Source organism: Mytilus trossulus, chromosome 11, assembly GCF_036588685.1.
Source record: "Mytilus trossulus isolate FHL-02 chromosome 11, PNRI_Mtr1.1.1.hap1, whole genome shotgun sequence".
Taxonomy (NCBI): domain Eukaryota; kingdom Metazoa; phylum Mollusca; class Bivalvia; order Mytilida; family Mytilidae; genus Mytilus; species Mytilus trossulus.
The window spans coordinates 27,292,659-27,307,673 of record NC_086383.1 but is presented as its reverse complement, the minus strand read 5'-3'; the positions used below and the strand labels follow the sequence as shown (position 1 = coordinate 27,307,673).

At 33.1% G+C, this 15,015-nt stretch overlaps 1 protein-coding gene across 6 annotated transcripts in view; it reads left to right on the top strand.

Moving 5' to 3' along the window:
* Nucleotides 1–5,302: 5,302 nt before the first annotated feature.
* Nucleotides 5,303–15,015, top strand: part of LOC134690941 (regulating synaptic membrane exocytosis protein 1-like) — a 55,156-nt gene continuing 45,443 nt past the window's right edge. For all 6 annotated transcript variants that reach the window (XM_063551112.1, XM_063551116.1, XM_063551114.1 and 3 more), the window contains exons 1-2: nucleotides 5,303–5,871; nucleotides 12,861–13,071. In XM_063551112.1, coding sequence (XP_063407182.1) covers nucleotides 5,741–5,871; nucleotides 12,861–13,071 — 342 coding nt within the window. In that variant the 5' untranslated portion in view covers nucleotides 5,303–5,740. The remainder of the gene's footprint in view (nucleotides 5,872–12,860; nucleotides 13,072–15,015) is intronic.

Below are 15,015 nucleotides of genomic sequence, written 5' to 3'. Positions count from 1 at the left end.
TAAAATAGTAGATCGCATTTGGGTATAAGCGTCACGCCGGATTGCTGATTTTTTGCAAGCGTGACATGTGAAAGTCAAATGATTGTGTAGTGGAAAACGGGAAATGAAGTCTAGCGGGACACAGATAATTACAAAGTATTAGAACTGCATAGTATAAGCGGGATACGGGAATCTGACAAAACAATAAGCGGAATACGGGAATCTGCCAAAACAGTAAGCGGGATCCGGGATCAGAACCCCCCAATGAGACCCCAGAATAAGATATTTTTGTATATTCATCCTATTGTTACAGTCATGCCTTCAATAAAAAATGTATCCGATGCATGCATTTTTTTATATTTTTGGTCCCTTTTTCAATTTTGTGGGGTCCAAATTTATAGACAAAAGTCCTTTAATATAGATATTTGGAATTCGTTGACATGATGAATCTAACCGTGTATCTAGTTTGGGGATTTTTTGCCTAGTTGCTGAAATAGCCCACATAGAGTTCCAAAGGGTATAAAATCAACAAAAATGAATTGTAGCATGCATTTCGTGTACAATAACCCAAATGTGCATGGTTTTACCTCTGCGGTAGTATCCATTCTCGGATCTAGAATTTTTCATAAGTAGGGACCCACTGACTGCCTAAGAGGGCCCGCTGCTGTCACGCTCCAGTGATTCCCTTAATTTTATAAGTTAAAATCAAGGAGAAACGTAATCTGAAGAATACAATATGACATTTTGAGAATCGCTTTTGTTACAAGTTTGAAAAGCTATATATTTGATGAGGAATGAATGAGGAGTTTGTATTTCAATTTGAAAATACATGTATCATAAATTCTAAAGTCATCAACTAAGTTTTTTTCATTTGTTGCAAGTGCATTTATCACATAATTCTACAATAAAAATTCCTCGCATCTTTGAAAATTCTACATTAATAATGACTGCACTAACAGTGATAATTCATCGCATCTATAGTTAAAATGGATCGCTTTCAATAATCGATATGCTATATTATGATGCTTTTATAACACTTATTTGAACTTTAATGCTATGTTTGTATATTATAAAGACATATCACAATGAAAATATGTTAAAACTTAACTTAAAATCCTTTAACTTGATATTTTCAAAACGTAAACAAATACAGTTTTCCCATGATCCTTTATTCTACAATAGACATACCCGCATATAACAGTAAAAATGAACTAGCTGGATTCGCACTTTATATACACTGTATCTTATACGGACAAAAAGACACCAAGAAAATTAAAAAAAAATCTTTAAAAAAAAATGACTTCGAAAGAACGTGATGTGATACGTTTTTTTTTTAGAAGATCATCAATTGGTGTAGCTTTTAAATAGATATCTGTTGCGTCATCAGGAAATGCAACCTTTTTTTCTGGTTATCACTTTAATTTGATATTTCATAACTGTTAATTCAGAAATGATCACATCAAATCTTTATTTGGGGTTGATGACCAGCCGTCAAAAAACATTTTACATAAATAAATGTAATTTACAAGTATTGATACATGGTGCAAATTTGAAAATACCAGTTCTAATTTATCATCGCTATTTTTTTTGTCATTTTTTGCCAGATTTTTTTCCCCCGATTTTTTTTAATTTTTTTTATTCAGCTGTTAATGAATTTTACTCTATACGAATTGCATGCTCTCTTAATCTGTCACTGACCACTGAAAAAAATACAACAGGTTTACAAGTTAAGGGGCTCAGGACTGGGTATAAATCTTTTTTTTTCTAATATAGGATTTCTTTATATTTTTTTATAAATGAACTTCATAATAATATATACTTAAAAGGAAAATGAAATAAAAAAATAGGGTCACCGTTCATTTTAGCTCACAATCTGCCTTCGAAAAAAGCATACATTTTTGTTTATGTTCCTTTTTTCCGGTTGAACTAATAGGGGAAATAGAGGTAATATCGAATTTAAAGTTTAACCTAATTACAGAAATCGCTTTAATTTTACAATTATTAAGTTTATGTACAGCTTATTTGAAAACAACAATAAAAAAATAGGTCACCGATGAGTTAAAAAAGATATTTAAAATTTAATGCAAAAAAAATGCATTTTTGCTCCAAAGGGAGATAATTTGGAGTTTTTTTCAATGATTAAAACATTTTAAAAGTCATTTGGGGCTAAACCAAATAGATTTTTGTACCATATCATACAGTAATAACTAATAGTGTTATAAATAAAACTTGTAATGAAAAAATAAATGTTTAATTTTTTCCTGAAATTTTTTGTACCCACGAGAGAAGAAAATCTTCTAGGTGAGGAACAATTCTTACCAGGATCATGTTTAGCTGGTTTCGTCTATACACCTTAAAATTGAGAATGAAAATGGTGAAAGTGTCAAAGAGACAACAACCCGACAATAGAGCAGACAACAGCCGACGGCCACCAATGGGTCTTAAATGAATCCACAGGAGTCCTTCATCTGGACCCTAGTTCAGTGATAATGGACGGCATACCAAACTCCTAATTATACGCAAGAAACTAAAATTAAAAATAATACAAGACTAACAAAGGCCAGAGACTCCTGACTTGGGACAAGCGCAAAAATGTGGCGGGGTTAAACATGATTTGTTGAAATCTCAACCCTCCCCTATACCTCTAGCCAATACAGAAAAAAAACCACACAACAATACGCACAGTTAAACTCAGTTTAAGAGAAGTCCGTGTCCGATGTCAGAATAGGTAACAAAAGAAAGTTAACAAAATTACAATAAGACATAAATACGGACCACTAGCAGTTACAGACATCGCATGAATATTTAATGAGATAGTAAAGAGTTATCTGCCCTTGTCACAAGTAGTGTAAAAACGGCCTTAATGGAGCTGCGCAGTTCCAGATCTCAATTAAACTGATTGACAGAAGTTATGTCTTCAGCATATGAATATGAGACACAATCACTTCCGCTAGGGGTTTAGTATTATAGAATCATAATATATGAGAAGAACATAACCTGTGTCATGCCAACAACTGGTTTCAGAATAAAAATGACGGTTTAATTCCGATGCAAAGACCCTATACGTGAATCAATATTACACCCGATTCCATTGGGTGTGTAGGCAAAAGTGATATCTTTGGTAAGCTTGCTTGCTACACATCTGCATTACATTTTAAAATGTCTGTTTTGCAGAGGCATTTTTTTGTGTCAGTTTCTTATTATTTAGATAATACAGTATTAACCTAATTGTACCGATGATACAATTTAGTACATGTTTTGACTAGTTTGTGATATCGAAAACCCTGGTGTTATAATTCAGTAATACATACATTTCTCTCGCTAAAATCTAATACGTTGTTACATATATACACGAGCGAATCGTACAAGTTGAGAGATATATATAAACACCATAGGATGGTGACCGTTACCATCTAAAAATGGACAATTAACGATAGGAAATGAAACCTCATCTCTTAAAATCTTATCATAAATTTTTGTATTAAGCTTCCCGTTAATAATATAGATATAGATCGAGGAAATTGCAGTGGTCATTATAAGTATTAGCTTTATTTAAAGTTAGTTCAACAGGATAAATTTCTTTAGTATACATGTACATATTGAAATCGTCATTATTGAGAGCCAATATATCATCCAAATATCTAAAAGTATAATGTTAAATGTGTGCATCAGAATGTTATCTTGACACCCCTGATTTGAGTATGCGTGAAACTGTTATTAAAATTGAAAGATCTAAACAGAAACATGAGAAAAAAATAAACTGGTAAATAGCAAAGTTAACAAGAAAACTGATCATGATCTACTATTTTCCAACTGAGAGACGAAAAGTTAAAACTAGTAAAAGAACCGGTTTCAAAAATGCATAAAACACTTTATAAGAGGAGGACCACATTGCATGAAAAAGACAGAAACGCCGACTATAAGACTCGGAAATAGTGGCACAAACAGAGCCTGAAAATTGTAAATATGAGGCGTCAATAAAACTGTGCAAATACCAATGGAACCAAGTCAAGACTGTAGATTCCGAATGGATCTGGTCCAATTTCCAAAAATAAACGAATCGACGAACTACCTCCGGTGTTCTGTAAAAGAGGGACGAAAGATACCAGAGGGACATTCAAACTCACAAATCTTATACATAAGTGACTTGGATTATGAAGTATTCCTGAAATCTTCCGATCCAAAAGTTTATAAAATCGCTGAAATATTGCAAAGGTTGTAAAAATGCTCATACAAACATGTCATGAACGCATAAGAAATGTATTCTTCATTCAACATATGATAGAATACCGTGTTTGAACTAATCATCATGTTTAACAAGTAAAAATGGGGGGATATGTTGTATAACTTTGTCAGTTATTGTCATTTGATTAAAGGCAGGTTCAAAGCAACAAAGATTTAGAACTTAACTATTGTTTTTATGATCAAGTTTGGATGACGTCTACTATTGAACACGTTAGGTTTTACTAAGCTTATTCTGTTTATAGTTTTTTGTTTATAACATACAGATTTTACATGTTTGAATCAAACCAAGTCCGACCGTGACAAGTGACTAAATGTTTCACTGCTATAAAGTTAATACATAAACGAAGACATTTAATAAATAGTACAGCAACATCTAAATGCCTTCTTTGTCGCTATACTTGATACATTTTTGTTTGAACATTAGATAAATGTGTCTAGTTCACTGAGACTTGTCTTCAAGAAAAAAAAAACATATAACTATGCTGCTCAGTGATAGTCCTATGTAATATTTAGATTGTGTGAATCCGCTTCAAGTTAAATATGCTTATCGGGGCCTTTTATAGCTGACTATATGGTATGGGCTTTGCTCATTGTTGAACCTTACGGTGACCTATAGTTGCGGATGGTTGTCTCATTGGCAATCATACCACATCTTCTTTTTTTTTATTTATATTATCCAAACCCAAGATAGTTTATTGATGTTAACAACACATGAAATATCTTTTTGTTCATTCTCTGAATTAAACTTCTGCATATATACATAAACAAAGTTTTCAAATACTTCAGTGATCATTTGTAAAATCCTTACTCGTTTACAAAGTCACTTGTCACAATGCCAGAAATAATTACGTTATGGAGTTATAATTCTTCCAGTAAATACTCATTATATATTTATTAACTAGTATGCTCAGCTCATCATAACATAAGACCAATATAATCAACTATTGCAAGTTGACATGCTAAACAAACAAGGAATATTAATTATTAAGGAAGTCACTTGGCAGGTGCGCCGTAATTTACACATGTTTAAACCGTCTACGGTCCGTAGTCAACGACGCCTTTTTTCGGAACACCAATGTTTTGTTCACTCTTCTTGGCTTTAAAAATATGACCCGCGACGTTTTCATTTTAATCTGCAATGTTTTTGTGAACATAGATATGTATTTTATAAGTCTTTATCCTCTAAATCCTTAAATCGGCCAGAACAGAGAGGAATCAATAGGTTAACTGAGGATCGATACGTGACGCGTGGAGATCCTCGGATTTTATTGGACAATTAACTGGTTCATATTTAATAAGTGTCGCATAAGTAATGACATCAAAAATGTTGAAAGGACGATGCATTCTCATCGATGGAGGTCACAAACCGTAGAAAATGTGAGCTAATTTTACACCGTACCTCTTTAATGAACTGGCATACTGTGTTAAAATGAGAAAATCTTGGCTAATATTGTGTCAGTTACATCTATCGCATCCCCAGCAGCAGAATCCGAGACGAGCATCGTAGTTTGTCAGGATGACAACTAGACGACCATCCCTGCCTCCCATGCCAGACCTCAGCCATCTAGACGAGGCAGAGAGGAAGATTATTGAGGATGTTATCAGGAGACAACAAGAGGAGGAGGATAAAGAACAAGATATGATTAGGTATACAATTCAAGTCTGTTTAGACGGCCATATTGGGGGTCTCAAAAGGAAAAAGAGGGGGAGGGTGTAGGTTTTGTCCTCTTTTGATTGTTATTCATTTTAGATAGCCACATTATGTCATATAAAAAAAACAGTGCCATGGTTTGAAAGGTCTATATTCTTTTACTAGTAAAATTGTATAAATTACAGTCAAAACATCACCAACACTGCATGTTATTACTCTCCCAAGTATAGTCTTGTATGTATATGAAGTGTCACGTAATAGAAGTTCCTTCATAATATAATTTCCAAATGGAAACAATATTCTGGAATATTATTTCCACTGGAATATAACAGTAATTGTCAGGCCCGTAGCCAGGAATTTTCAAAGGGGGGTTCATTTGACTCACAAACTCGACTTTAACAGTCACAATTCGAACAGAACATCGACTTTAACAGTCCTTATTAGTTTTCAAGGGGGGTTCGTCCGAACCCCCCCAAACCCCCCTGGCTACGTGTATGATTGTTCCTAACGGAATAAATGGTATAGAATATTTGTTACAACAGGAACAGGTATTATGACATTGTTTATAACAAAGTTTCCATTGGAACTTCGGTTATGTGGAACACATATATACGTTGACAGTTGGATCTACTTATTTTCAGAAAAATTTACAATGTTTACAACCATCAGATTTATATACTTTACAGAATAATCTTTAATCATTCAAAATATATAAAAATAAAATAACCGTGTATCAGCAACACGATTCAAGATTTAAGATCAAATGCATCATTTTTTTTTAGTTATTGGAATCATTATTTGTTTAACAAATGTACATTTAAGTTAATCGAGCAATACATTTTGATGTAAGATAAACCAAGGATTTGTATAGTTTTAATTTACTTTACAAATCCTTGGATAAACAACAAATGTTTTTTTATCTCCCTTGTAACATTGAACAATCAACAGATTGCCTGATTTAACAGCATAAGCCTAACTTTCATTTCAGTGGATAGAATTACGAGTACATGTATTTCAATTTCTTCCTCGCTTTAGTATTTGTTACACAGTAGTTAGTATGTTGATATTATATGAGGAAAGAGTACACAGTAAATATTTTGCACACCTTTATGACGCCAATTACCAGATAGAAGGTGGGCCTGTATCCCTGCTATATAAAAGTTATTACACTGAATATATTTTACTAAATTATTTAAATTACCACATGGTAAAAATATAAATTATTAATGCCCAAAAAGGCGCAAGCCAGGGCCGACCGTGCAAGGGCTGTATAGCCAGTCAAGGTCGTTAAAAACTTCCATTTGTTGTATTTTAATTTTCCAAATATAATGTGCAGTATAAGATCAATCTTTTTCACCCGCTTAACATGTGTTGGAAATTGACAATTAATGCCTACATTTTATTCATGTGGTGATGGAATTCACATGACAGATTCAAATGACTATAGTATCGCGACAGTGGCCTATAATGCAATGTGGCATTATCTGGAATGCTGTACAAATTACATTTTGTAAGATGTGGTATGAGTACTAGTGCTAATGAGAGTATATATGTACTCTCCATCAAAGTCACCATCAATATAAAATGTTAACAATTATACATTGTAGGTCTGTGGTTTTCAATGTGAATTTCAGTTTCCTCAAATAAACCCTGACCACGTACTATATCAACGTGTACACCAATAGCACAAATTAGTCTATTTTTGTTGATAGTGGCATTAGATACTAAACATTAAATATTTCCCCCCTCCCTTGTCATTGATTGTCACTTTGAAAAGATGAGGACCATCAATACAGATTTAAAAATTAAAATTCAAACAGCTGTTAATTCCGAAATAATTTGTCAGATCAAATAACTGATATATTAGGACTGTTGAATAACTGCCAAATTCAGGGTGATAAAACAATGTGTGTACAATGTACATGTATATGTGTATGTTATTACCATGATTATAAAAAATGTACATGTACCAGACAGAGTTTGCAAAATCTTTTTATCCTTGGTGGTTCTTGAAGAAAATCTGCTGGTCCTCACTATTAATTCTATTAAAAAATACCGAAAGTGTGTCAGTCCTGTTCAAAATTTTGGTGGTAAAATCCTACGGACTGCCACTTTTCACGAACTCTGGTACCATGATCACAAGAAATCTAATGTATCTTGACAGTTACCAGAATTTAAAATAGCACATCATTGGCACATACAAATGACATATAAGTTGTGTAGTTCTTATTCTTTTACATTTTTAAAAACAAATGTATTTAACCAAAAAAGTTATTGATGGAAACATTTTGGTTCTGCAATAAATGAATTTTACTTTTGTATATGTATGTTTGCTCTATACTATAGTCAGGATAGTCAGGATAATTGTGTCAATAACTTAAATTAAAAAACAACAGGTCAAAAAAATTAGCAGTCATCACAGTTACTCCTAGTTAAAAATTTACTGGTAAGTGCTTTATGATAAAAGCAACAATTATATAATTACAATTAATATAAATTCCAGATTTGTAAATTACATAAAAAAATAATTAATTTTTACTTTAAATGGTGTCAAAACTTTAATAAGACACTAAATGTAATTGTACTTTAATGGTTTACATTTGTACATGGAATTGTAGAGGTCTGGATTGCCTATTAACATGATTAAGGAGGAAGTAATGAGACAACAGGTTGCAGTTTTAAAAGAGACAAAAAAAAAAGGTGTCATCAAATTATAGGATAGCTTATTTTGTTAAGCATACTTCAATATTACATTTTCTTATGACATAAATAAAAACAGTATTGTACATGTTGTAGAGGATAATACATGTACAAATGTATGAAACATACTTATGTTGAAGGTTTCCTTATAAATCTATCCTATTTTGTACATCATAATTTTACTATCTTCAATGAAGTCTTCTTATGATAAACCAGTCATCAAGCCAAAAACTTGTAAAAACTAAAGTAAATCCTATAGCTACATGACTTGCTAACTTATCCTATCTTAATATGATTAAGAGAAAACTTCCAAAGATAAAAGCAGTAAAACAGCCAGGAAGAACTCTGCTATGATATGGCCTTCTATATCCTAGCTTTAATGACAAAAAACAAAATAAACACATTTATAGCTGTGCTAAACTTCATCCAACAAATATATATATATATATATATATCATGTATATCAACTCGTCTAAACATCAACCCAACAATGTTAGATCTGTCACTAAATTTGCTTTCACAAATTTTTTCCCTCAATGGGATTTGAACCCAATGTTGCTACTGAGATGTCGTACACCAAATCGCCTGCACTGTAGCCGTCCTGCTAGACCACATGACCACCTGGGCTTCATAAAAATGAAGCTTTTGGTGGCCGGGTGTTACCTTTCAACGTCAGTTTTAATCTAACGTTGTACTACAGTACATGATATATAAGGCATGGAGATGTTATTTTTACAGATCAGCTAAATAATCTATAGTAAAGGATCCTAAAAAGTAATGGAAGATTATTGCAGTCACAGATAATAATTATATTTATAAGTATGTCTGAGCCAGTGACAACTCTACAACAGATTTTATATCCATCGGATCACCAGCAGTGATGGTGAAACATGGCTGTGTACATTTATATGTATAAAACAACTCGTCTAAACATCAACCCAACAATGTTAGATCTGTAAATTTGCTTCTGCAAAGTTTTTGGTCTTCACTGTAATCATGTATATCATATATATCATATAGATCTAATATCTTATATTGAATGTCAAAGCTTGCGGCTTGTGATTTTCAAACACAATAACTTATTATCTCCCTTTTACCTTGAGATCATTAAAATAATTCTACTTATTCAAACAATCGGCAATGATTGCATGGTCCTGGAAGCCATGTGCTCATGTTGTTTTAACATGTTTATGCTTTTCCTGATAATCTATGGAGCCTCTGATGATATCCAATGTTCTCTGCATATATACGTAGAAGTATAGGTGTCAGTCACCACCAATTAAAAGTCCCTATCTGTTCAACCAAAGGAGAAGGTCTGGTAAGGGCCGATTTTGGCCTCAAATTTCAGGTTCATTGAACGAAAGATTTTGACCAAAATATGTAAAAGAATAACCATTGATTATTTGCTACTTTTATGGAGCCTTTGATGATATCCAATGTTCTCTGCACTGCAAAATATGTAGAAGTATAACCATTGATTATTTGCTACCCTTATGGAGCCTCTGATGATATCATATGTTATCTGCACTGCAAAATACCTAAAAGTATAATCATTGATTATTTGCTATCCTTGTGGAGCCTCCAATGATATCCTATGTTCTCTGCACTAAACAATACTGGCATGTACCTAGATTAGTACAGACATTGATTATTGACACCCTGAATGGAGCCTCTGATGATAACCAATGTTCTCTGCCCTGCAAAATACATAGAAGTATAACCATTGATTCTTTGCTACCTTTATGGAGCCTCTGATGATATCCAATGTTCTCTGCACTACAAAATACTTAGATGTATGATACTTGACTATTTGCTACCCTTATGGAGCCTCTGATGATTTCCTATGTTCTCTGCACCAAACAATACATGCATGTCCCTAGATACGTACAGCCATCGATTATTGAGACCCTGAATGGAGCCTCCTAAGATATCCAATGTTCTCTGCCCTCATGAAAATATTTTTCTGAATTTTTTCTGAACTCTATGCTGAAATTTTACTGAACACATTTAGTAAACCCTTTTCTTAAAAATGCCTGAATTTGGCACGTTCCAGCAAGTTTTCAGCACATTTTCAGTAAAAATTCAGCAGTAAGTTTTCAGTAAGTATTCAGCATTAATGCTGATTTTTTCTGAACACCTTGCTGAATTTTACAGAATCTATTAAAACCTTTTGCTTAAAAATGTCTGAATTTGGCACTTTCCAGCACATTTTCAGCAAATTTGCAGTAACAATTCAGCAATATTCAGAAGTAATTCAGCAAGCATTCATTCTGAATTTTTCTGAACACCTTTCTGAAATATTTAGAACCTATAAAAAACCTTTTCCTTAAAGATGGCTGAATTTGAACTTCAAAATGCCTAGCTAGAAGTACTGCCATTGATTATTTGCTACCCTTATGGAGCCTCTAATGATATCCTATGTTCTCTGCACTAAACAATACATGCATGTACCTAGATTAGTACAGCCATTGATTATTGCTACCCTTATGGAGCCCCCAATGATATCCAGTTCTCTGAACTTCAAAATACCTAGAAGTATAACCATTGATTATTTGCTACCCTTATGGAGCCTCCAATGATATCCTATGTTCTCTGCACTAAACCATACATGCATGTACCTAGATTAGTACAGCCATCGATTATTGCTACCCTTATGGAGCCTCCAATGATATCCTGCAATGTTCTTTGCACTACAAAATACCTAGAAGTATAATTGATTATTTGCTCCCCTAATGGAGCCTCCAATGATATCCAGTGTTCCATTGATTATTTGCTACCCTTATGGAGCCTCTGATGATATGTTCCATTGATTATTTGCTACCCTAATGGAGCCTCCAATGATATCCAATGTTCTCTGCACTACAAAATACTTAGAAATATAATCATTGATTATTTGCTCCCCTAATGGAGCCTCCAATGATATCCAGTGTTCCATTGATTATTTGCTACCCTTATGGAGCCTCTGATGATATGTTCCATTGATTATTTTGTATCAATATCTGGCTCTCTAGTGTATTGGTGTATTAGGGCTTGTAAGAGAATACTCTATATTAAATACTATATAAATATTTATATTACAGTACATAACTGGGTGTTTCACTCAAAAAATCATTTTTACTGGTGTGAAGTTGCATGACCACTTTGAAACATATATGGTATTGGCTTGTAATTGGGGAATTGATAGTTCTGAGATAAGACCTTGTCAAATTATATCTATTGAATGTAAAGAGATAGATCTGAGTGAATCATAAATGCCACAATGACCAGTATTTTGTGTGAAAAATTACCACTTCAAGTGATTTTTTACAGAATTGTATTGTTTGCATTGTAATTTTACTTCCCTAACATAAAGTCATTATAATTGGACAAACAGTGACGATATTCTCATGTTGTAATTTACCGATTCTTAAATATTGGATTTTTCTGTTTTGATTGTGTAATAGTGTGAATATATGTACAGTGTATAAAGAATTTATCCTTTAAGAGATGACCTATGGCAGTGTATTGTATAGAATATCTTTTTTTCCCCTCAGTTCAGTCAGACTCACTCAGGTTGTGACTTAAATAGCTTTAAGAGAAATTCATGTATGATATTCAAATGAGTAAAAGATAGATTTTTGAGACTTGCTGTACAGCACACTAAAACACTTAATTACTGTACAGTCAGACTCAAGGCGTGAATTAACTATATATACAGCTAGCTTTAAGAGAAATTCATGTATGATATCAAATGAGTAAAAGATAGATTATTGAGACTAGCTGTACTGCCACTAAAACAAATACAGCCAGACTCCAGGCGTGAATTAACTATATATATATATAGATAGCTTTAATGGAAATTCATGTATAATATCAAATGAGTAAAAGATGGATTATTGAGACTAGCTGTACTGCACACTCTGTATAAAATAAATACACAACTCTTAAGAGGTTACCACACACACAGCATTCCACAATTAAATAAGTTTAATTTATCTCAGCAGACATTAGTCGCAAATTAAAAGAAGATTGCCTGTAAAAGCGACAATTACCGTTAAAGGGCAATCCAAAAATTTTACACATCTTAAAAATGCAGATGCAACTTGGGTTACTGTTGACAGTCCAATCAAAATAATTCAGTATACAAGCTTCTCAAAAATATTACCCAGAATGCATTAGATTCTGAAATATATGATTGTTTGAGTAAGTCAGAGTCCTATTCATTAAACTTGCTACACTAGCTATAGGAATCTCTAAATTCTATACAAAAAAAAAATGTATTAGTAATTCTGTTGTGTCATTTTAGGCAAATGAAGCTGGATTTGGACACATATGCTCAGTCTGTTGGTAAAATCTCTGAGGAGGCCAAGAAAGTTGGAGGGCCTCAACAAGACACCGGTGCAGTGTGTCAGATATGTCATAAAACCAAATTTGCTGACGGAGTGGGGCATAAATGTCACTACTGTCAGCTGAGGTCATGTGCAAGATGTGGTGGGCGCATTGCCTTGAAACAAAAGGTTTGTATTTGGACATGCAACAATGTTTTGTATTTTGTAGCACTCCCTTGAAAGAGTTGGCATTCTTTAAATGTAATGTATTCTGAAACATTCCATGGGAAGAGTTAATTCACTTTCTCTTTATTACATGTTTTGTATTATGTAACATTCCATAGTAAGAATAACCTCCCTTTCTCTCTATTACATATTTGGAAACCATTCCATTGAAAGAGTTAGTTCCTTTTATCTCCATTCCATGTTTAATAATCTGTAACATCCAATGGTAAGAGTTAGTTCCCTTTATCTTTATTGCATGTTTAATATTCTGTGACATCCAAGGTTTATATATAAGAGTTGGGTCCATTTATCTTAATGGCATGTTTAATATTCTGTGAAGTCCAACGGTAAGAGTTAGCTCCCTTTATCTTTACTGAATGTTTAATATTCTGTAACATCCAACGGTAAGAGTTAGTTCCCTTTATCTTTATTGCATGTTTAGTAATCTGTAACATTCGATGGTAAGAGTTAGTTCCTTTAACTTTTGCATGTTTAATAATCTGTAACATTCCATGGTAAGAGTTAGGTCCCTTGATCTTTATTGCATGTTTAATAATCTGTAACATTCCATGGTAAGAGTTAGTTCCTTTAACTTTTGCATGTTTAATAATCTGTAACATTCTATGGTAAGAGTTAGTTCCCATAACTTCATTGCATGTTTAATAATCTGTAACATTCCATGGTAAGAGTTAGTTCACTTTATCTCCATTCCATGTTTAATATTCTGTAACATCCAATGGTAAGAGTAAGGTCCCTTTATCTTTACTGAATGTTTAATAATCTGTAACATCCAATGGTAAGAGTTAGGTCCCTTTATCTTTATTGCATGTTTAATATTCTGTAACATCCAACGATAAGAGTTAGTTCCCTTTATCTTTACTGAATGTTTAATAATCTGTAACATCCCATGGTAAGAGCTAGTTTCCTTTTTGCCTCCATGTATTGTAGAACTTATCTGCTGATATAAACCGTCATAATATTTAAAAATAAAATAAATTCTGAAGCAAAATGTCCTAAAAACTTAATAGATATAGGAAGATGTGGTGTGAGTGCCAATGAGACAACTCTCCATCCAAATAACAATTTAAAAAGTAAACCATTATAGGTTAAAGTACGGCCTTCAACACGGAGCCTTGGCTCACACCAACTTAATGCCTTGTATTGATCTGAATTTTAAAATTAGCAAACTTTAAAGTACACGAATGACTGAAGTAATGGTGAACTTTTAACTTTTTGAAGCACAATCAATATATAGCATAGGTATAAGTACTTTATGATGCTTTTATGTTATTCAAGGATTGTTGAAAAGAGAGTAATTGGTGAAATGAGATATACTAATCGTGAGAGAGACATGAGACTTGTTTATGGTGATCAAAAGACTGTTAACCCCCCTACGACCCTGGATCTCCTACTGAAAATATCTATCCAAGCTGTAAAAGCATTATATAGTCTTTTTCTTTTGTATTTGTCAATTGGAAATTCTTCAAATAGTCCATTTTCATTTTACCGACTTTTGACTATGAGATATATATTTTTAGACAGGTTACCTCTCTGTGGTAGGACATCCTGGTTCTTCCAGGTCAATTAGTAAGAGCAACATAAACAAGTTAACTCCAGATTTTAATCGGTGCAATTTTGATGGAGAATTAACTGTTTTTAACTGCTTTCTATACCTGACTTAATCATCTTAAAGTTTAAATTTTCCCCCCAAATTGCACTGATCATATACATTTGTTTTATTAGATTTCACTTCTTATGGTAGCTCCTAATTGACTGAGTACCAGGATGTCCTACCACAGAGTTAGGTAACCTGTCGAAAAACTGTAGTACCTGGAGTCAAAAGTCAGTAATAATGATAATGGTCTATTACACACCATATTCCTTCTTTCCTTGTGATGTCATTGACGA